The following is a 24,455-nucleotide window of genomic DNA, read 5'->3' as shown; positions in this document are numbered from 1 at the left end:
CCCCATCAGCAGTACGCCGCTGCTTACATAGATGACGTGGTTATCCACAGTGAGGATTGGCCGAGTCATCTGTGTAAGGTAGCGGCGGTGCTGCAATCCTTGCGGGAGGCGGGGCTCACTGCTAACCCAAAGAAGTGTGCCATTGGGAAGAGTGAGTCGGAGTATTTGGGGTATCGAGTAGGGGGCGGCCAGATCAGACCGCTAGTTGCTAAGGTGAAAGCCTTGGCTGACTGGCCGGTTCCTACAACCAAAACCCAGGTGCGCTCTTTCTTGGGACTAGCGGGCTATTATAGAAAGTTCATCCCGAGTTTCGCTACGCTCGCTGCTCCCTTGACAGACCTCACCCGGAAGGCTGCCCCAAATACGGTTCAGTGGACGGAGTCGTGCCAGAGGGCCTTTCTCGCCTTGAAGCGGAGGCTGTGTAGTAAGCCAGTACTATGCAGCCCGGATTTTGGTAAGAGGTTCACCCTGCAGACGGATGCGTCAGAGACAGGTCTCGGGGCAGTGTTGTCGCAGGAGGTTCGGGGAAGCGAGCACCCAGTCCTGTATATCAGCAGGAAGCTCCTTCCCCGCGAGAAAAATTATAGCACCATCGAGAAGGAGTGTCTCGCGGTAAAATGGGCAGTCGAGTCACTCCGGTACTACCTCCTGGGGCGACACTTCACCCTGGTTACAGATCATGCCCCCTTAGCATGGCTTCACCGGATGAAAGATAGCAATGCCAGAATCACACGGTGGTACTTGGCCTTGCAGCCCTATGCCTTCAGGGTAGTCCACCGAGCAGGAAAGCTGCATCAAAACGCAGACTTTTTCTCTCGGGAAGGCATGGGGGTGTAAGATTTTCGAATGAACCGGTGGTGTCATTCTGAGGGGAAGGATATGTAACAGGGAGAGATCTGTGCTGACTCTGCTGGCGTGGTCACGGGCTGCAGGAAGAGGGCGGCAGTCGCCCAACAACCGCCTGTGAGTCATGGCAGTGACACGGGGAGGTGGGAAAGTGTGAGTGTGGACTTTCCCCCTCTCTGAATGGCCGAGAGGCGGGTCTTGGGTGATTGTCGGTCCTATAAAATAACGCTCTGTTGTTTCCTCAGGTCTGCCCACTTAGACGCGCTAAGGGTGCGGACACTTTGATTCAGGACCGGGAATCAGCGAGACAGAGAGAGAGCGGGGAACCCTTGGGCAGACCCCGGCGTATTGTGAAAGAGCAGGCGAGATAGCCGAGAGAGTAGGACGGTGATCCGGGTCGTGCGGGTAGCGGCGACCGGGATAACGCTGCCGAGTGCAGCACCTTTTATTTGTAGTTTTATTACTGTTTTATTTTCCCTTGTTCTTTTCGCCTTCTGTTTTCATTATTATTTCTTTGAGCACCTGCGAGTGCATTTGCAGATCGTGTACCAGCTGTGGTATTTCCGTGGTGCTGTCTATCATCGTTGATAGGCAGCCCACGGTCAACAGTGCCCTCTACCGGAGAGAAAAAAATACAAGGAAAGGAAAAGAGCCGGCCTGAAATAAAACTGGGCACCTGTGTGGTGTTTCCCAAATACACCTGTCTGTCTCCTTGTCAGTGAATTACCCACACCCCTTCCACAGGGGCTCATAGGCTTCGTCCTCCCATGAAAAGTATGGTCCCCAAGTGGGATCTAGAACTGGTACTGCGGGCCCTTATGGGTCCCCTATTTGAGCCCATGGCATCAGCAGAACTGATCCCTGTTTCATTGAAAGTGGTGTTTTTAATAGCCATTACGTCTGCCAGATGAGAAAGTGAGCTTCATGAGCTGTCTATTGATGAGACATGTATGGCTTTCACTGGGAATGACTTGCGGGTAACATTAAGAACAAATCCAATCTTTTTGCCAAAGGTGGTATCCTCATTCCATATTAACAATTCAATGGTTTTGGAAACTTTCAGACCTCCCCCACAAGAGTCAGAGGAGGACTGTAGACAACACACGCTATGCCCAGTTCGGGCTCTGTGCTGTTATTTGGATAGGACGGTGTCCTGGAGACAGTCCAACCAGCTGTTTGTCTGCTATGGGTCCCGCTCTAGAGGTCAGGCCCTATCGAAGCAACTTCTAGCGCACTGAGCAACAGAGGCGATACGCTTAGCGTATGAACAGACGGACTCCCCATTGCCGGGGGACATTACGGCCCATTCTACCAGGGGCCAGGCAACTTTGTGTGCTTTCCTTCATGGCGCCTCCTTAGATGAGTTATGCAATGCTGCTACATGGAAAGGTAGTCAGACATTTGTGCTCTAGCGTTTTGCAGACGGCTTGCCCTTAGGCGTTATGTGGGCTCTGAGGCTATAGCCTTGGGGCTGTACTGTCGGTAATCTGGAGCCACGACAGCTTTGGTACAGCTTTTCCATTCGGTAATGGTTGTCATTCGAATTCAAAGGGAACGTTAGGTTATATCATAACTCTGTTTCCCTGAAAAAGAATGACAACCGTTACCCTTTGAAGTCGTGTCCCCGAAAGAAAATGGCGATGTGCTACTGTGAAGATGTCCCTCTTCAACAGGAGGTGGGAGGGACTTCCCCCTCACAGCAGGGCCCTGATAGGGCATCTTTTTTATATATGCTCGTGATTGACAGTCAGAGAGGCTCTTCCCATTCGGTAATCATTGTCACTTTCTTTCAGGGAACCAGGGTTATGGTAATAACTTAACATTTTATTGGTCTGGTTCTCAGTGGAGTATCAATCAATCAATCAATCAAATTTATTTCATGTCAAGACATCTCACAGTGCTTCACATTACAAATAAATATACTATAAAATAATCTAATATACAAAATATCAAAAATATCCAAAAATAAAAATGAGAAAAAATAAAGAAATAAAATTAAAAACCGACACACTGCACAGAGATACACACATTGCTAAGAGACACACACATTGCACAGAGAGATACACGCACTGCACAGAGACACATTCACTGCAAAGAGACACACACATTGCATAGAGATACACACACTGCACAGACACACTTACTGCAGAACCACACATTGCAGAGATACACGCACTGCAGAGAGACACACTCACTGCACAAAGACACACACATTGCATAGAGATACACACACTGCACAGACACACTTACTGCAGAGCCACACATTGCAGAGATACACGCACTGCAGAGAGACACACTCACTGCAAAGAGACATACACATTGCATAGAGACACACTTACTGCAGAGCCACACATTGCAGAGATACACGCACTGCAGAGAGACACACTCAATGCACAGAGACACACACATTGCACAGAGATACATGCACTGCACAGAGACACACACATTGCAGAGATACATGCATTGCAAACACACACTGCACAGAGACACACACACTGCATAGACACACACACACTGCACAGAGACACACACACTGCACAGAGACACACTGCACAGAGACACACACTGCACAGAGACAGACACACTGCACAAAGAGACACACACTGCACAGAGACACACACACCGCACAGAGAGACACAAATAAACTAAACAGAGACACACACTCAACAGAGAGACATTGACACATTGAACAGAGACAAACACACACTGCACAAACAGACACACGCTGCACAGAGAGACACACATAAACTACACAGAGACACACACTACATAGACACACACTCAACAGAGACACTGACACATTGAACAGAGACACACACTGCACAGAGACAAACACTGCACAGACACGCACACAATGCAGACACACGCACTGCACAGAGAGACACACAAAAACTACACAGAGGAACACACACTGCACAGAGAGACACACACACTACATAGGGACACACACTGAACAGAGGGATACTGACACATTGCACAGAGAGACACACATACTGCACAGACACACACTGCACAGAGACACACATACTACACACACACACACACACACACACTTTACACAGAGGCACACACACTGCACAGAGAGACACACAGACTGCCCATAGACACACACACACTGCACATAGACACAAACTGCACAGAGACACACACACTGCACAGTGGCACACACACAGAGAAACACATACTGCACAAAGAAACACACACACAGAGCTAAGAACTCTCCCGAACATCTACGACACTCAGAAATCTTTCCCCTCCCCCTTCTCCCCGTCTCCTGCTAGGTGTCTCAGCCTATCACATGCTGAATCTTTAATTAATAGTGACTGAGAGCAGTGCTGACAGGGGTGCAGGCTGTAAGCCTCCTCAAACCATCGAGACCTGCCTGCAGTTTAACATTGAAAATAGCACAAGAATAAGCAGATCTGTGCAGCGTAGAGCATATACACAATAGCAGGGTCTTTTATGATGAGGTACCCTTGCCAGTGTCTCTCTCGCTACACACACACAGAAAACCCCCCAAACACACCCACACACTCACATACACACGTTCTATCTTTTCAATCTAGTTTTTTAACATGGTGTTCGTCTTATACATTATTTCTAAATTAATATTTTCATATATCATATATATATATATATATATATATATATATATATATATATATATATATATATTATATATATATATATACACACACCCCATTGATGCTAGCTATGGTTGCTTGTGACAGAGAGCGAATGAATCCGAATCAATAATCTCCCTCTTGATCTGTGATTGCAATTGCATGCTCCCTACTGAATGGTTGGGCAGTTAATTCCGTGAGCAGTCGGAAGCCGGCCATTCAGGAAAGGAACGGCGTCATGGTACCAGGAGTCATCGCCCTAGTACCGTAGGCGAAGTTTCATTCATGAATTGGAGGAGACGTGATTGAACTAGCTTTCAGAGGGGGCGGGGCTGAGGGTACTTTAGTTGATGGGAGGAAACAAGGATTGTTCAGAACCTGAGTTAAGTTTTTGTTTTGTTTCAAAGTGTGTGTTTTGCCTTCGCCAGACTGATTCTGCACAGATCTGGGAGCTGCAGCCTTGGGCCAGCGATTCACCCAGATTTCACTGCACCTACCCTTAACCAGCATCACTGTTCCAGCACCACACCTGCACTAAGAGCTCGCTCTGTCCGGAGTCGTGTCTGTGTGTGTGTTGTGTCTGTGTTCTTGTAATTATTATTTCGGGATGGCATCACCTTGTTTTGGCACTGGCAATACCCATTGTTGGGCAGAGCCAGCTTTATTATTTAAAACCGGTCAAGGAGACCAAAAGGAAATTAAAAGAAATAACTTGAACTGTGAACTCTGTTTGTCCTTGTTTGGATCCTTTCACTTCACACTGCAACCCACACATTCACAGCTTATATATATATATGATTTGAAATATTCATGTTAGTGAGATTCTCAACTCTTGCATGTATTAATGACCACTCTTTAGTATATTGTATATGAATAACTCATCTCGCTATATATAGTGCAGCCATATAGACTGTGTGTGTGAGGGGGCTGGCGGGTCCCAATGATGGATCAGACTTGTTTCCTCCCCTGGTGAGTAAAGGCCTGTCTGCTCTGGGCTCTGCCACTCCACAGTTTATATCAGACCCCTTCACTGGTGGAGGACTGACAGTTCACTGAGACCTAATTTGTGTCTGCAATAAATAGCAAAACAAACAGCCACTGTGTATTAAATAACCACATGCAGATATCACTGGGTCAGTTTCTAACATTTAAAAGCTGCTTTAAGGATAATTAATCCATAATTCAAATGCAATCCTGGCATTCTACTCTGTGTCCTTGATTCTGGGACCATATGTTATCAGGTAGATTGTACTCTGTGTCCTTGCTCCTGGGACCATGTGTTATCAGGTAGATTTCTTCACCACAAACATTAAAAACATAAATAGATTTATCTAAACTATATTACATGTTTAGATATATTTAAAAAATATAGTCCCATTAGTTCAGGCCTTGGTATTGTCCCACCTTGAGTACAGCAACTCCCTCCTAGCCGTACTCCCTGCTTCTGCTATCCGTCTGCTCCAGTTCATCCAGAACTCTGCTGCTTGCCTTGTCTTTTACCTTCCTCGTTTCTCCCATGCTACTTCTCTGCTCCGCTCCCTCCACTGGCTCACCCAATTCAAAACTCTTGTACTTGCCTATCGCTGTCTCGACCTTTCTGTTCCCTTCTACCAGTTGATTATTATTTCGCCCTACACCCCCTCTTAATACTGATTTTATTGTATTTTATAACTGGTCTTATCTGTAATGTGATATTCTGCATTGGGATACTTTGTAATGTGATAGTTTGTAACAATTGTAAGTCACCCTGGATAAGTGTGCCTACTAAGAAACATATAATAATAATAATAATAATAATAATAATAATAATAATAATAATAATAATAATAATAATGTATGATTGCATGTACATGTACAGGGAAGGAAATAATACTCATATTGCATAGAAGTTTGATCCATTCCTGGTTTGTTACCTATACACTGGGTACTACTAATCAAGCCTTATTTCCACCCCTGATTTATGTGTTTATGTATGTACGTAGAAATTGTTACAGGCAAAAGGTTAATTGGAAGATTATCCAGCCAAATTATTTGGGTGCCTCTCGAATCAATTATAAAAAATTTTCTAAAACAATTTTAAAAAAGCAAACTATGAAGGTATGAAACAGAGACTAACAGAAGTAGATTGGAGTAAAATAGAGAAAACACCCACAGAAGAAGGATGGCTGTTCTTCAAAAATGTAGTACTAGAGGCGCAAAACAATTATATCCCTAAAGTAGACAAATCTAAATGTAAAACTAAATTGCCAAAATGGTTTAATAGATCAATTAAAAAAAAATATTCAGCGAAAAAAGGCACTTTACAGAGCATTAAAAAAGGACCAAAAAGTACGCAGAAAGAGTACACAGAACTGCAAACGCAAGTCAAAAAGGAAGTTAGAAAGGCCAAGAGAGAAATAGAAATAAACATTGCTAAGGGAGCTAAAACCAATTCCAAAATGTTTTTCCAATATTACAACATCAAGAGAACATTCAAAGAGGAGATTAAATGTTTAAGAGATACAAATGGCAAAATCGTAGAGGAAGAAAAAAAAATAGCAAATATGTTAAATGATTACTTTTCACAAGTTTTTACAAAGGAAGATACTGACAACATGCCCCACATGTCATCCAGTTCCTATCCAGTTTTAAATAACTTTAGCATAACTGAGGCAGAAGTGTTAAAGGGACTAGGAGCTCTTAAAATAAACAAATCCCCTGGGCCGGATGAGGTCCTCCCAGTAGTACTCAAAGAAATGAAAGAAGTAATTTACAAACCGCTAACCAAGATCATGCAGCAGTCTCTTGACACAGGGGTGGTACCGACAGACTGGAAAATTGCAAACGTAATACCGATCCACAAAAAGGGAAACAAAACTGAACCAGGTAACTACAGACCAGTAAGCCTGACTTCTATTATATGCAAACTTATGGAAACTATAATAAGATCCAAAATGGAAAATTACCTATATGGTAACAGGGTACTGGGAGACAGTCAACATGGTTTTAGGAAAGGGAGATCGTGCCTAACTAACTTGCTTGATTTTTTTGAGGATGCAACATCGATAATGGATAATTGCAAAGCATATGACATGGTTTATTTAGATTTCCAGAAAGCTTTTGACAAAGTCCCGCACAAAAGATTAATTCTCAAACTGAACGCAGTTGGGATTCAAGGAAACACATGTACATGGATTAGGGAGTGGTTAACATGTAGAAAACAGAAAGTACTGATTAGAGGAAAAACCTCAGAAGGGAGTGTGGTAACCAGCGGTGTACCACAGGGATCAGTATTAGGTCCTCTGCTATTCCTAATCTACATTAATGATTTAGATTCTGGTATAGTAAGCAAACTTGTTAAATTTGCAGACGACACAAAAGTAGGAGGAGTGGCAAACACTGTTGCAGCAGCAAAGGTCATTCAAAATGATCTAGACAAGATTCAGAACTGGGCAGACACATGGCAAATGACATTTAATAGAGAAAAGTGTAAAGTACTGCACGCAGGAAATAAAAATGTACATTATAAATATCATATGGGAGATATTGAAATTGGAGAAGGAATCTATGAAAAAGACCTAGGAGTTTTTGTTGACTCAGAAATGTCTTCATCTAGACAATGTGGGGAAGCTATAAAAAAGGCTAACAAGATGCTCGGATACATTGTGAAAAGTGTTGAATTTAAATCAAGGGAAGTAATGTTAAAACTGTACAATGCACTAGTAAGACCTCATCTTGAATATTGTGTTCAGTTCTGGTCACCTCGCTATAAAAAAGATATTGCTGCTCTAGAAAGAGTGCAAAGAAGAGCGACCAGAATTATTCCGGGTTTAAAAGGCATGTCATATGCAGACAGGCTAAAAGAATTGAATCTGTTCAGTCTTGAACAAAGAAGACTACGTGGCGACCTAATTCAAGCATTCAAAATTCTAAAAGGTATTGACAGTGTCGACCCAAGGGACTTTTTCAGCCTGAAAAAAGAAACAAGGACCAGGGGTCACAAATGGAGTTTAGAAAAAGGGGCATTCAGAACAGAAAATAGGAGGCACTTTTTTACACAGAGAATTGTGAGGGTCTGGAATCAACTCCCCAGTAATGTTGTTGAAGCTGACACCCTGGGATCCTTCAAGAAGCTGCTTGATGAGATTTTGGGATCAATAAGCTACGAGCTCCAACAAAGGCCAAATTACCGGAGGGCCGAAATGGCCCAAACTTTCGAAAGAATACAAACTTTCTTAGTAGTGTTATCAAACCCAAGAAGTGTCGATCCGGTCAATTCGTTCCGCTAGTTCGCGTCAGTTACAGTGCAAGGCATGCTGTGTCATTACCGTTTGGACAAGAACACAGTAATATACCTGGTCTTTGTATATATATATATATATAGTATATTATATATAATATATATATCTTGGCTCATTAATGCATTACACTATGTAACACAATTTTTGTTCCTGGGTAGCAAGTGTTATTTCCTAATTGCTTATGCCTCAAAAGTATAAAAAATGGCTATTATTCCCCACAAATTTTGCTTTTGTGACCAGGACAGTGATATTTCAAAATATCACTATTTCCAATGGGAAAACGAGCAAATCTTTTCATTCACATAATGTCAGGAAAAAACAACATATGAATCCAAATTAACATGTATTTATACTAAAGTAGTACAAAAATGACTACAAAAGATTTAGAAGTGAGTAGTTTTTTGAGATTTACAATTATACTGTATTTACAGTATAATCGTAAATCTCGAAAAACTACTCACTTCTAAATCTTTTGTAGTCATTTTTGTATTACTTTAGTATAAATACATGTTAATTTGGATTCATATGTTGTTTTTTCCTGACATTATGTGAATGAAAAGATTTGCTCGTTTTCCCATTGGAAATAGTGATATTTTGAAATATCACTGTCCTGGTCACAAAAGCAAAGTTTGTGGGGAATAATAGCCATTTTCTATACTTTTGAGGCATAAGCAATTAGGAAATAACATTTACTACCCAGGAACAAAAAAAAATAAAAAAAAATTGTTACACGGTGTTATGCACAGAGTAAAAACCAAATAAGTTTATTCAGGACGTTTCAGACATAATGGTCTTTCATCTACAAATCTGTAACATGGTGCAATGAAATCAGATATATATTCCACTGACAAATCACACAGGTCATCAACATAGTGGCCATATACACTGTATATTAATATACATGTTTACACCTATATATATAGTCTCTTAGGTGTAAAAACGTATATACATTGAGAACGATTTACAGATTTAGATATATTGATACACATCGAGCTATGGCCAAAAGCTTTGCATCAGTCTAGAATTTTAGGATCAAGACATCATTTAAAAAAAAAAAAAATAAAAATTAACATAATTTAGATCTTTTCTTTAACATAAGGTAATCAAAGAAACTACAAAATTATATCACAAAAGTCTACCAGAAACTCGAACAGCAGCACTTAGTATTTGCAGTGCATTCCATTGTGTTTTAAGACTTCCTTAATTCTCTCAGGCATGGACTCAATGAGGCGTTGAAGGGTCGAGTTGTCCTTTAGATTCCTCCATGCAGCCTTTACACTTGATTCCAGTTCGTTTCGGCCGCATGGAAGACTTTTCCTGATTTCCTGTCCTATCAGACCCCAAACATTCCCAATAGGATTGAGATCCGATGAGTTTCCAGGCCAGCATTGCAGTGGTGTGATCCTGTTGTCTTCTAACCATTTCTGCACTTGTTTGGCTCGATGGCAAGGGGAACTGTCATCTTGGAAGTAGAAATCACCATTGGGGAAATGGTTCTGAGCCGTAGGGAGGAGGTGGTCTTGCAGTGTTTTCAGGTACCAGTCCTTGTTCATAGCTGTCCCCTTGGATAAAACGTGTAGGGATCCTGTGCCTTTGGCAGAAAAGCATCCCCAGATATGGACAGTTTCAGGATGCCTCGTTGTTGGGACAGCACACTCTGGCTTGTATCTTTCTCCTTTGTGCCTTCGAACTCTGAATCTACCTCGACTTCCAAAACAGCTAAAGGGGGAAACATCAGAGAAAATTACTTTGGCCCAGTCATGTTTGGTCCAGTCTTTGTATGTGCGACAAAAGTTCAGACGATCTGTGATGTTTTTCTGGCTCAGAATGGGCTTCTTAGCAGGCCTCCCTGACAACAGACCATTCTCCAAGAGACGTCTTCTTACAGTGCGCGCAGAAGCCTTCACTCCAACTTCTTTCCATTGTTGCAGTAGGTGGACACTCGTCCTGTCTGTCATACTTGAACAGCACAGGTGCCGATCCTGGTGAGCAGTGCTGACTTTTGGGCGTCCAGACCTGGGGGCAGCTTTACAGCTTCCAGTCTTCTTGTATTTCTGGATGATTCTAGATACTGTGCTTTGGCTGGCATACCCTCTGTTGGCTATCTGACGACTGCTAAAACCTTCCTTATGAAGGGCAATGATGGCTGACTGTGTTTCCGAGGAGGTATGGCTCTTCCCCATGGCTTGCTCTGAAGTTATAAAAATCTATGTAAAAATCATGCTTGTATAGCTTAAACCTACTTGTTACCACTTTTAATTGTCACCTTTTCATTACTACTAATTGAGTCACACAGACTTGTGATGTCTTTTTGGAAATCATGTGTTTTCTTATTAGATTTCGAAATGTCACATTTTTCCATTTTTGCCAGATTTTGTTAAGTATATGGAAAACTACAAAGCGGTATGTAATTTAATATGTTAACGTAATATTATTCAGCATGTTTCATTCGACTTTATGAAGCAAAATTAGATCATTCTAGGATGATGCAAATTTTTAGGCCTTAGCTGTATATACATATTTTGATCTGTATAGTGCGAGAGAAAGACACACAAACTCATAGATAGATAGATAGATAGATAGATAGATAGATAGATAGATAGATAGATAGATAGTGGTAAACACAAACCCCATAAAAGGAATATCTGGCTTGGCGCCTGTATATATATATATATATATATATATATATATATATATATACACACACACACACACACAGACACTACACACCACACACCACATATATATATATATATATAGACAGTCGCAGCAATAAAATGCCTCTATATAATTTGTGCTGCTGCCATTTCGGAGTGCAGTGTCAGGGAGGTATCACTGCTGCAGCAGCATCATACGATATCATAATCACAGGATAGAAACACAGACACACACACAACATATCTAACACAGGCACTGGGGAGAGCATTGCTGAACCTCAAACCCACAGCCACTGAAATGAATCACATCTTACCTGCTGTCCTGAAGAGTCTCTCTGCCTGCGTCTCTGTGTGTGTGTGCGTGTGCAAGTCTCAGTGTTTCTCCTTGAGCTGAAAAAGAGGGAGGGAAAGAGGGAGGGTGGAGAGAGCAACAGAGTGAGAGAGAGCATCACTATTTCTCTCTACAGTATTCATGTTTAAAGAGCTGCTTTACACCATCCTCACTCTTAATACTGCACTTCTCCATTTTAATATTCTCTAGTGTGTCTCTCCTGTTTAATATTATATAGTGTGTGTCTCTCCTGTTTAATATCCTAGTGTGCGTGTCTCTCCTTTCTAATATCCTATAGTGTGTGTCTCTCCTGTTTAATATCTTGTAGTGTGTGTCTCCTGTTCAATATCCTATAGTGTGTGTCTCTCCTGTTTAATATCTTACAGTGTGTCTCTCTCCTGTTTAATATCCTATAGTGCGTGTCTCTCATTCGCGGTTGCTGTTCCTGCTGCTTAGATCAGACACACTGTACTAATGTCTGTTCAACCACTGGGGTCTGCTTCTGGAAAGGCTCCTAAAATATTAAGTCATTTCTGAAGGGAGGAGGAAGTGGTTTTAACGAGTGCAACTGGAATATCTGTCCCCTCTGAAACTGTGGCGACTGTGATGAGTAGTAAATGAAAAATCACATTACAGAGTGGACAGACATTACAGCTGCACACCCCCTAGTGGTCATTCTTTAAAAGCCAACTCACTTTAAAAATGCTTCCTGGTTCCTGTGCTGTAGGTCACATGTTGTGCAGCTCAACCGTTGGAGTGATTCTGACTTACACACAGGAAGTGACTGAGAACCAGGAAGCAACAGCAGCTGTTTGTTACCAGTAGTGCTGTCTTTGAGATATCTGAATATTGAGGGAAATGTGAAGCGCGGCAAAATCTTTGCACAATAGCATGCAGCCGACAGTCAAATCAAACAGACAAATAACATAACCAACACCAGCTCTGTAATGCACATGAGGGAAAACAGACAGGCAGGCAGACAGATACATATAACTAGACAGACAAAGATAGACAGATAGACATATTAATAAATATAGAAAGATCTATAGCTAGACAGATAGAAATAGTACATACAGATTGATAAATATAAATAGCTAGCTAGATAGACTCTAGGGATAAATACACAGATAAGAAGGACAGAGAGAAGGCTGTGGGAGTGTGGAGATGCTGCTTGGTAACAATGATGTAATTGGCTTTCTCTCAACAATTTTAGTGCTGACAAGACTGTCCTTGTCAGTAACCCCCACCCCCCCCCCACAAGGTGTTCCAGTTGGCTGTGCCCTTTGAACATGCAAGAAGACAGAACAAATAGGATTTGGAATTAAGCACAAGATGGAGGAGCGACAGAGGGAGAAAGAGAGAGAAAGATGGAGAGAGGAAAACAGATAGAGGAGGGAGAGTAGATAAGGTGGGAGATGAGAGAGGAGAAAGGGAGTATCATATATTATTGAGAAGACATATTGATTTCCGCATTGCAGCACTGAATCTGTACATGATCTCCCCTCCCCCTCCCCTCTCCACTCCACTCTCCCTCCTTCCTCTCTCCTCAACCTCCCTCTCTGTCTCTTTATTCTCTCCCTTTCCCTCCTCCTGTCTCCTCCTCCATCACTTTCTCAGCTCTCTCCTGTCTCTTTTTCTATCTCACCCCCTGTAAACACACAATATGTGACCACACTTATTTAAATAAAGCTTCTTATCAGGTGATACATCAGAGTACAAATCCACCAGCACTGTAAACAGGGAATGGAGATCCCCTTTATTTTCTTTCTTTTGTTTCCCTGAACTGAATCAGAGCTTCCACACAGCATGACGCTGCTATCATACCCATGGCTGCTGCAGGTAGTAGCAGCCATGTGTATGATGTCTGTCTGTTTTTCTGTTAGTTACTGTTAAGTTCTCATGAGAGTGACAAAAGCTTCAAGGAAGGAGGAAGCATGTGTGCCTGCCTGCCTGTAGCTAAAACTGCCTGAGAGAATGGAGACTGAATGCAGAGCCAACCATGCCTGCTTTGTTTCTGGATGAACTCTAGAAGGATGTGGTGCTGTGTTTTATCTGGCTGATGTAGTGTGTAATGATCAGATAAATGTTGTGTGTTTGTTTTTATAGTCACTGAGGTACTGTGGGTATTTGATGAGCTTTTATCGAGTTCAGGAGCAGCTCTTCAGTTCTGTGTCCCAGCCATAGATATATGTAACACAGGCTAGATCACAAAATTGTCTGTTTGTAAGCGCCACCTAGTGAGTGATTCTATGTTGACAGAAACACAAGAGAGCACCTTGATACGCAGTAGCTGTGCACTAGATGGCTCTGGCTATTACTAGTGTGTGTGTGTGTGTGTATATATATACAATATATAGTAAAAGATCCACTAACTAGGCACGCTTGCAGCACTGCCTTCCCCTTTAAGCAACGGGCACAGACTCAACACATTTGCAGGTAAGGGTGTTTTATTTACATCAATGATCAGTTTCTCTCAAAGTTCTCGCCCTGTACGGGTCACTGATTAACTCACTTCAACCATCACTAAGCTACTTCAAGTCCTGGAGATCGAAGCACAGTCCCAGGGTTCTCCAAGGAAGTGAGTTAGTCCACAGGTAGGACAGGACAACTCTTTTTTCCATATAGCAGTCTTCAGTCACAGGTAAATACAGGATGGTCTCCCTCTGCTGGAAGAGACCTGTAACACAAGTAAGTATCAGAACAGGCTCCCTCTGCTTGAATTGTCCTGGGAAAACTGGTGTATGCAGCATATATCTGCTTTGTAGACCAACTCCAGGATTGTAGTGACAATGTCCTGAACGTTCCAAGAATGAACAGAAAGCACAACTTATAGCCGGGCTGTGGAGATGGAACTCCGGCAGCCAACTCCCGATCGTCCGAAGATGCACTTGTATTCTTTCAAGCTTCCACGTCTTGTGTCTGTATAAACAATGCCTGTACATCCAGTCTCAAGTCTATTCTTTCGGGTTATTATTTAAAGTCATTTCAAAACGAAAGTAACAAATACCGCTCCAGGTTATAAACACAGAAACTCACACCGCTGTGATGTCAGCGTAATCCAGCACAACGTTGAACACCGCAGACTATTTCAAACTGATACGGAGTACTACTCCTCCAATAGTACTCCGTTAAAAAGAAAATAAATAAACTTCCTCAATTACCACAAAAGACTACCTCAACAAGAGGGAAAATTACGTTTTTCATAAAACTAAATACTAACAGTATTTTTAACATAACCCGATATAGTTTTATCTTACGATGTTTTATCACAATATTGAAATTATCACGCTACCTTCTTGTAGAAGCCAATAGCCCGTGTTTTCTCCCGGCCAACCAACCTCCCTATGGCTCTGCCCTGCTTTCTTTTAAACCCATAAACCCACTTAATTAATTGGCACCAGGTTCTCTGGGTTATGTAATTTCTCCGAAAGCGCCGCCATTTCTTAAAGGCGCCACTACCCTTTCCTCACGATATACATACAGGCAGTCCTCGCACTTATGACACAATTGGTTCCTGAAAGTCGTTTTGTAAGTCGAAGTGTCGTAAATTGATGCATATTTTCCCATAGGAACAATGTTATAAATTGGGGTTACGTTCCTGACTCTTCAGCCAGATAATATAGTTTTACAAAAGTGACCCGTTATATTGTACTCATGCAAATATTTATTTAACTCTTTACACTCAGCCCGGTGATTACGCGTATATTACTCAGACACCTACCTGGCTTGTTTAAAAGTACAGACCAATGACTTTTCAATGACGAATTCAGTGTGTGTATGCAGTACTCCTAGTAGGAAATACGATCGCCTGAAGTTAAGCCTCTCATCATGTGACAAAGTTCACAGCTTAGGTTTTGTTTTGAGTCCATTGCTCTTATCAGACATTGTTAAGGGCAAATTTAAAAAAAAAAAAAACAGTTACATGCATAAAAAAAAAACGCAAAAAAACGCTAGACTGAGTCAGAGTGACCACGCAGATACTGTGGTTCGGACACAGAGCACGTGTACATGAAGCATAACACAAGTCTCGTCTTGTCGTATCGAAATGCCGTATCGATGTCGTGAAGTCGAAGCATGGTAATAATGCAAAGCAATTTTTCGCATTCATTCGTAGCATGCAACATTCACACAACTCGTCGTAAGTCAAGGGTGTGTGTGTGTGTGTGTGTGTGTGTGTGTTTTTATATATATATATATATATATATATATATATATATATATATATATATATATATATATATATACACACACACACACACACACACACATATATATATATATATATATATATATATATATATATATATATATATATATATATACATACAGACCCATTGGCTGATCTAGCCTGTGTTACATATGTCTATGGCTGAAACAGTGAATTAAGCACATCATTTGAATAACTGCAATAAGACTCCGTCAGAATGACTGCAAACATTATCAAAAGGTAAGGGGTAGAAGACAAATACTGTCACCCAGGCTTCAGCAGCACCCTGCCCCTAGCCACGCCTCACCCTGCCTCTAACTCCACACCAGCACCAGCACTCTACTCTGTATCGGTTGGATTCATCCTGCATGTTCAGATTTGATGGTTTTGTAAAGATCAACTGTTGAAGTGTTTTGTTTTGGTTTGTTTGTTTTGTATTCTTGCTCATTTATTAAAATTAGCTCCTGCCTCTGAAATATATTTCTCTGTCTCTTTTATAGGCAACTAAGATTAAATATATTCATATAATGTCTCCTGTTTACCTGTGCCTCAGATTAAATAACCAATCTATGCTTAGCTGTTCAATAACTCTAATGAAGGCACTAGAGCCCAGATGCTTGTCTGCTTGATTCAGTCTCTTCTAGTTTCACCCAAATAACACTGATGAAGGTAAGTAGTCCAAAGCTTTCTTCAAAAAAATTATCAAGTCTGAAATTGAAGTAACTTTGAAACGTTTTTGGTGGCAAAGGCAATCAGCTTGGAACACACAGCACCCAAGCAGATTGATTGGAGCAGATTTTCTACCACATTCTAGTGCAGCCAACTCACTTTGAATATCTTTGGCAGTCAATCTCGGATTGCTATTAACCTTCCTCACAATTCTTCTACTTGTTCTTGGTGAAAGAACCTTATTTCTTCCAGACCGAGTGAGTGTTGTGACAGTACCATGAGTCTTGAACTTCTTGATAACAGAAACAATAGTTGAAATTGTGATGCTCAAATGCTTGGAAATCTTCTTGTATCTATCTTCAGCTTTATGAGAATAAATAATTTTCTGCCCCTAGGTCTTCAGATAGCTCTTTACTTTTCCCATATTGACTTATTGGTAATGACAGCAATCATCCTATGCCTAATCCTTTTATGCTCTCTAATAATGTTTGCCTACAGCATTTTCTAGACTTTTCTAGAATTGGTTTCTGCATTATCATATTGAAATTTCTAGCACCTTGTAGACAATACTATCAAAGGGTATGAGTACTTTTGAATTTGCATTTTTGGAGTTTTGCAAAATATTGCTGAAATACTTCTTGTATCATTTTTCTTGTATCATTTTTTCTTCATCCACAAAACCAAAAGATTTGTCCTAAAATTCTAGAAATTATACATTTCCATTGGGTTATGTAAACTTTTGACTACAACTGTAAATTGTAAATGTGAAAATGTTGAAGGTGAGTGTTTGACTGAAAATGATTTCTGTGGGACTGAGGAAAAGTAAGAATTGAATGTCTTCTTACCAGTATAGTCAATAGAAATGAATGTGCCAAGTTGACCCCCTTTCCCCTGTATTAGTCTGTCTACTCACTAGTATAAACTAATAGAAGTGACTCTATAGATAAAGTTGCCAGTTAAGAACAGGTCCTTTTTTCCTTTGTTATTGTTTATGTGAGCAGACGGTCTGTTGAAAACACTAAGAAAGGCTTTTTTTTTAGGATTGAGAGATAATAAAAAAACAAAACTATATGAGCTTTATTTTAGATCTTTTATTTAACATCATGTAATAATTTATTTTTTTAAATTAAGAAAAAAAATACAAAATGATATTGCAAAAGTCTACCCGAGGCTATAATAGTAGTACAGTATGTCATGTTAGATTTTTGACAGTTTTTCGTTAAACTAGTGTATATGGAAAACTACAAAGCTGTATGTAATTCAATATGTTAATGTAATATTATTCAACAGGTTTCATTCGACTTTATGAAGCTAAATTAGTTCATTCTATAGGGTGATGCAAAACTTTTGGCCATAGCTGTAGTCAAAACTTTTGTGAAAGAGGTTTCTAGTGTTACTGTTATCTTTCTTTCTTTTTCTTGGAGCAGGGCGGGGCGGGGCTCACAGAACAGGACTGCTGAGTATGGAACCCTCATTCTTGTCCTGTTTTCTTTTACTCTTTCAAAGGACCCTGTGACAAAGTACCCGCCCCCTATTTATACAGTATATGTGCACTGTTATTATTTATTGTATTATGATTTATTGATTATAAATGACGACGAATAGCTGTGTGTGTTTTTGTTATTGTTTGGCAGCGTGGATGGGGTTAAAAGCCCCATCATAAAAACCTTGTGCAGAAGTTGACCATCTCCTGAGTTAATTCATTAATTAATTGTTGCTAATCGGGAGTTCCCTTTCAAGTGAAATTACAACCATTACCAAATGGGAAGAGCGTCTCTGACCTGTCAACCACTGATCATATATAAGAAAGCTCCCCTATCAGGGCCCTGCTGTGAGGGGGAAGTCACTCCCACCTCCTGCTGAAGAGGGACATCCTCACAGTAGCATATCGCCATTTTCTGTCTCATTTCACTGAGACAACACATAGATTTCTTTGTGCTATCTTTGTGCTGGAAATTGGCTCCTATGCAAAGTGAAAACCTGCAAATCGGATTCACTATGGTAAACTACAATATTACAAGTATTTTATGAGATTGCTAGATGCCTTTGTCTCGCTTCAGTAGAATCTACTAAATAGAGTTGGTTTCGACCCCTCTACGGAGATTGGCGCTAAGCTTTTATTCTCTTAATCTTGTGTAGTTCTTACTGTTCTTGAGTTGCGTGAGCTATTGTGACAGCTGCTGAAGGGTGACCCCGTTGTCACGCGGCACTGTCCCTGACGCCGATTGACTCACCGGTGACCGTAGTCGGTGCAGAGTAATCGGCGTCAGTGCCCTGCTGTTGAGATTACTTGGCGCCGACTATGGTCACCGACGCCGACTGCTCGGCACCGAAGCCTACTGCTCGGCACCGACGCCCGCGCGCCATGTCAGTGTGCCCTGCAGGGTCCTCGTTGGTTTTCACCAGTGTGACCAATGTGCAGCTAAGCTCCCAAGGGAGGATGGGCACACTACCTGTGTCCAGAGCTTGGGATCGGATCACTCAGCCAGGGCACTGGCAGGAGAGTCGGATGGCTCCCCTTGTCTCTAACAGAACCAAGGGCAGAAGGGCAGCCCTCTCTCCAGTGGTTTCCCATTCCTTGGGGCAGGGAAGAATGTGATTTGTATCCAGGATCCTTCTTAATGGACCTCTGGAACCCCATCTACTACAGTGGCTAGGGAGCACCCCCATACCACTGGTTCATCCTCACCTACCCCACCACCAGTGCAGAGACGTAAGCACCCCTCTGCGGAATCGCTGGGGACAGAGGATGCTCGAAAGGACACTCACCAGAAGGTAGGCGATCGTCGCGGAGGTATCGCTCCCCTTCCCCTCATAGACACAGACGCTCCTCTTCTGCGTCTCTGGAGAAATGGCAGAGATCTGCAGAGCAGCGCTTTGTGGAGCTGGCTCAGGCCATGAGATCCCAGCAGGCCATGCTGTATACCTTGCTGCAGGCTCAGGGGAGACTGCCCCCTGCTACCGGGCAGCTCCAGCATCCCCACTCCCGCTCTCCGTCTCCGGCCCACCTAGACTCCCCAAGCCTCAGCGAGCTCTCCTTCAGGGCCTCAAGGTTGGACGTGTCCGACCTCACCACTTTGGTCGGGCAGGCCCCACCCGGGGGCTCCACACCGTCCCTCCCGCATACTTCTCAGAGGGACGAGTTCCGGGCCCTGATGCAGCGTGCAGCTGCTGCCACGGATGTTCCCTGGCCTGTGGAACAGGAGGGAAAGGGGAATCGATTCCTCAAACAAAAAGGGCACCCACAATGTGCCGTTCCTCTCTGCGAAGACTTTTTGGAGCTGATTAGCTCTTCCTGGAACCACCTGGCATCTGCTCCCGCTTCTCCAGAACAGCGAAGTCTCTGGTGCACTCCGCCAGAGCCCAAGAATCTGGCATGGGCACGTTCCCTCCCATCAGGGACATGGTCACTGTGCTGGTGCAAGGGTCCACCTTCACCAGAGGGGATAAAGACCCTACCTGCCCATTGAAGCCATGCAGGACAAATGATGCAATGCTAAAGAAAGCATATGCTTCAGCGAAGTTGTCGGTAAGAGCGCACAGCGTATCCTCCAGTCCATCCAGCCTGGCGACTGGTTCATATCGATCGATCTGCAAGACGCCTACTTCCATGTCCCGAGCCGTCCCACGCACAGAAAATATCTACACTGCGCCTTTCAAGGCAGCGCGTATGAATTCTGCGTTCTGTCATTTGGCCTCTTGCTGGCACCCCAGCACTGGCCCCGCTCAGGCTGCGGGGTATTCAGATCTTGAACTACCTGGATGATTGGCTAGCTTGCGTGCGTTCCAAAGCACATGCCGAAGCACACACCAGACAGGTCATAGACCGTGTGACGAAGTTAGGGCTCTCCATACATCAACAGAAGAACAACTTCATACCATCTCAGTCCACAGTGTTCCTGGGGATCAAATTGAACTCTGTGAGCATGCTTGCCTCACTGTCAGAAGACAGGATTCGGTCGTTGGAAGTCACACTCTCCCAATTCAGGGAGGATGCTCTTCTACAGGTCAGAACATTTCAAAGGTTGTTGGGGCTGATGGCAGGCGCCTTGAGAATTCTTCCCCTACGGGTGCTATGGGTGAATGGGCTCAAGGTGAACCCGGTCCGCAATTGACACCAGCCGGTGCGAGTGTCCAGACAATGCCGGAAGACATTGGAGTGGTGGCTCCGAACCGTCAATCTGCACCTCGGATCTCCCCTCGGCTCCCCTCACAGAAGGGAAGTTGTCACTACGGACGCCTCCAGCCTGGGCTGGGGAGCGGTCTGGAATGGGTGGGGAATATAAGGTCAGTAGAAGGGACCATGGCAGCAAGAGCATATAAATGCCCAAGAACTGCAAGCAGTAGCCATGGCGCTATCTCATTTTCGGCAGCAGTTGGCGCATATGTGCTGGTCTGGACGGACAACACGACAGTGGTAGCCTACATAAACCACCAAGGCGGCCTGCACTTGCCAGGCCTTCACAATACACGCACAGACTCCTGTCTTGGACGCATCAGGGCGGTTCATCTCCCCGGTGTGGACAATAGAACAGCAGACCTCCTGTCCAGAGGAGCTCCAGACAGCTCAGAGTGGAGACTGCACCCTCAGGTTGTAAAACATATTTTGGAGAAGTTTCGTACAGCACAAGTTGACCTTTTCGCCACAGCCCAGTCCACTCATTGCCCCCTATGGTTCTTGATGGAGAAGGGGGTCCCCAGGGGGTACACATGCTAGCTCACCCCTGGCCACAGGGGCTATTGTTTGCATTCCCTCTGCTACCGCTATTACCCCTGATACTAGAGAGGAGGTGGAAAGAGCTCAGGTTTTGCTGGTCGCATCCAGATGGCCGAGGCGCCCCTGGTTTGTTCTCCTCTCCAACATGTTGTGGGGCCAACTGTGGCAGCTCTCACTCCGCAAGGACCTCCTGAGCCAAGCAGAGGGGTTATTATGGCACTCGAACCCAGCCCAACTCCAACTCTGTGTTTTTGAACGGAGCCGTCTATCCAGACGAGATTTGCCAGACGAGGACGAGAGTCGAGGAGGGGTGAGGAATGAGTCGAGGAGGGGTGAGGAATAAGTGGAGGACGGGTGAGGAATGAGTCGAGGAGGGGTGAGGATTGAGTCGAGGAGGGGTGAGGTCTGATATCTGACGATTGAGTTGAGGACGGGTGAGGAATGAGTCGAGTAGGGGTGAGGAATGAGTCGAGAAGGGGTGAGGATTGAGTTGAGCAGAGGTGAGGAATGAGTCGAGGAGGGGTGAGGATTGACTCAAGGAGGGATGAGAGCTGATGTATGATGATTAAATCGAGGAGAGGTGAAGATTGATTTGATGAGGGGTGAGGAATGAGTTGAGTAGTGTTGAAGAAAGAGTCAAGGAGGGGTGATGATTGAGTCGAGGAGGGGTGAGGATTGACTCAAGGAGGGCTGAGGAATGAGACAAGGAGGGGTGAGGATTGACTCAAGGGGTGAGGAATGAGTCAAGGAGGGGTGAGGAATGAGTCGAGGAGGGATGAGGATTGACTCAAGGAGGGGTGAGGAATGAGTTGAGGAGGGGTGAGGTCTGATATCTGACGATTGAATCAAGGAGGGGTGAGGATTGAATTGAGGGGTGAGGATTGAGTCGAGGAAGGGTGAGGATTGATTCGAGGAGGGGTTAGGATTGAGTTGAGGAGCGGTGAGGATTGAATCGAGGAGGGGTGAGGTCTGATGTCTGACGATTGAGTCAAGGAGGGGGTGAAGCAGGTCTTCTTTGGCTGGCAATGGCCGGTAAAGCAGCTACGAGGGACTATACAAACTATACTGTAAGTCTTGGTGTATCTATAATGTGTGGTCGTGCATGACGAACTGGCTGTTGCCCATTACATTTATTTTTAGAATAAATAATAATCCCTTTGTGCAGACTCCTCAGTCCCCGTCTCTCACAGCGGCGCCACGTCCAAGTAAAATCGAGCTGAGCGGAATTATATCAAGCGCTCGCTCTGATACACACGCTGACCAAGAGCTCATGTACAATGTGAATATAATGTTAGGTTATTACCATAACCCTGGTTTCCTGAAATAGAATGACCATAGGTTTTAGTCTGCTATGCCTAGCACCGCAACTGCTGGGTTTTATTTGCATACATATTATTTATGTCTCAAAAACTTCCGTTCCCTTTCAATGGAATGACAACCATTACCAAATGGGAAAGAGCCCTCTCTGACCATCAATCACTAAGCATACATACAAAAGCTACCCTATCAGGGCACTGCTGTGAGGGGGAAGTCCCTCCCACCTCCTGCTGAAGAGGGACGTCTTCACAGTAACATATTGCCATTTTCTTTCGAAATCAGAGGTCAGCTGGAGACACAACCTTGAAGGGGAATGGTCGTCATTCTCTTTCAGGGAACCAGGGTTATGGTAATAACCTAACGATCCCTTTCAATGGAATAACAACAATTACCGAATGGGAAGCTGTACCAAAGCTGTCGTGGCTCCAGATTACAGACAGTACAGCCTCACGGTGATAGCCTCATGACGCCTAAGGGCATTCCACCTGCAAAACCCTAGAGCCCAGAGAGGGTCTCGCTCAGTTTGCCACATCAAGGCGGTAGAAATGCGCAAATGTCTGGCTACCTGTCCATGTAGCAGTATTTCATAGCTCATCTAAGGAGGCGCCATGAAGGAGAGCCCACAAAGTTGCCAGGACCCTGGTAGAATGGTCCTGGTAGAATGGTCCGACTAGAAAGGAAGGGGGGAGAAATCAACAAAAAAACAGAAGGGAGACCGCATCAAAACAAGAACAACAACTCAGGTAAGACTACAATTAAATGTATTTATCTAAATGCTAGAAGTATCAGAAACAAAATTCTAGAACTTGAAGCTACAGGTAACTATGATGTGATAGGTGTTACAGAAACGTGGTTATCTGAGAGTGATGGGGACGAATATAATATTTGTGGGTATACACTGTATAGGAAAGACAGGCAGGACAGAAGAGGAGGAGGGGTAGCGCTATACATAAGAAACAGTCTTGAAGCCCAGGTGTTAAACCTGGACAAAGAAAATAAAACTGAATCAATATGGGTCAGAATAACAGACAAAAATTCAAAAGGCATAATAATAGGAGCATGCTATAGACCGCCAGATTCAGACGGTGAGCACAATAATCTGTTATACAATGACATTAGAAATGTGTGTAGCAAAGGAGAAGCCATACTAATGGGGGATTTCAACTTCCCCCAAATAAAATGGGAAAACCCGGTGGGTAGCGCGAAGGATGAAATAGAAATGGTGGAAATGACAAATGACTGCTTCCTAACACAATTTGTGAAGGCACCCACTAGAGGGGAGGCATGCCTTGATTTAGTCTTTTCAAATAACGAAGATAGAATAACTAAAACAGAGGTCAGAGAACCACTGGCAAACTCAGACCATAACATGGTCTCATTTGAAGTGTTTTTTAAATCCCCAAAAGTAAAGACTAAAGTTAAGGTTTACAATTTTAGAAAAGCAAACTATGAAGGTATGAAACAGAGACTAACAGAAGTAGATTGGAGTAAAATAGAGAAAACACCCACAGAAGAAGGATGGTTGTTCTTCAAAAATGTAGTACTAGAGGCGCAAAACAATTACATCCCTAAAGTAGACAAATCTAAATGTAAAACTAAATTGCCAAAATGGTTTAATAGATCAATTAAAAAAAATATTCAGCGAAAAAAGGCACTTTACAGAGCATTAAAAAAGGACCAAAAAGAAAGTACGCAGAAAGAGTACACGGAACTGCAAACGCAAGTCAAAAAGGAAGTTAGAAAGGCCAAGAGAGAAATAGAAATGAACATTGCTAAGGGAGCTAAAACCAATTCCAAAATGTTTTTCC

The 24,455-nt window shown here is 43.2% G+C and overlaps 1 protein-coding gene across 4 annotated transcripts in view; it reads right to left on the bottom strand.

Annotated features, from left to right (window-relative positions):
• LOC121325742 (gamma-enolase) overlaps positions 1 to 15,134 on the bottom strand; it is a 30,995-nt gene extending 15,861 nt beyond the window's left edge. The window contains exons 1-3 of one of the 4 annotated variants that reach the window (XM_041268669.1): positions 15,030 to 15,134; positions 14,250 to 14,414; positions 11,721 to 11,796 (exon numbers count right to left, since the gene is read on the bottom strand). Coding sequence is in view for 1 of the 4 variants with exons in the window: in XM_041268667.1 (XP_041124601.1) it covers positions 11,721 to 11,796; positions 12,122 to 12,167 (122 nt within the window). In the remaining 3 variants the exon portion in view is untranslated. Of the gene's footprint in view, positions 1 to 11,720; positions 11,797 to 12,121; positions 12,198 to 14,249; positions 14,415 to 15,029 lie in introns of those variants that run through there. The other 3 variants (XM_041268668.1, XM_041268670.1, XM_041268667.1) reach the window with 3 other exon arrangements.
• Positions 15,135 to 24,455: the final 9,321 nt, after the last annotated feature.

This window comes from Polyodon spathula, chromosome 13, assembly GCF_017654505.1.
Source record: "Polyodon spathula isolate WHYD16114869_AA chromosome 13, ASM1765450v1, whole genome shotgun sequence".
Taxonomy (NCBI): domain Eukaryota; kingdom Metazoa; phylum Chordata; class Actinopteri; order Acipenseriformes; family Polyodontidae; genus Polyodon; species Polyodon spathula.
Note: the sequence above shows the minus strand (reverse complement) of the source record. Positions and strands in the feature narration are given on the sequence as shown.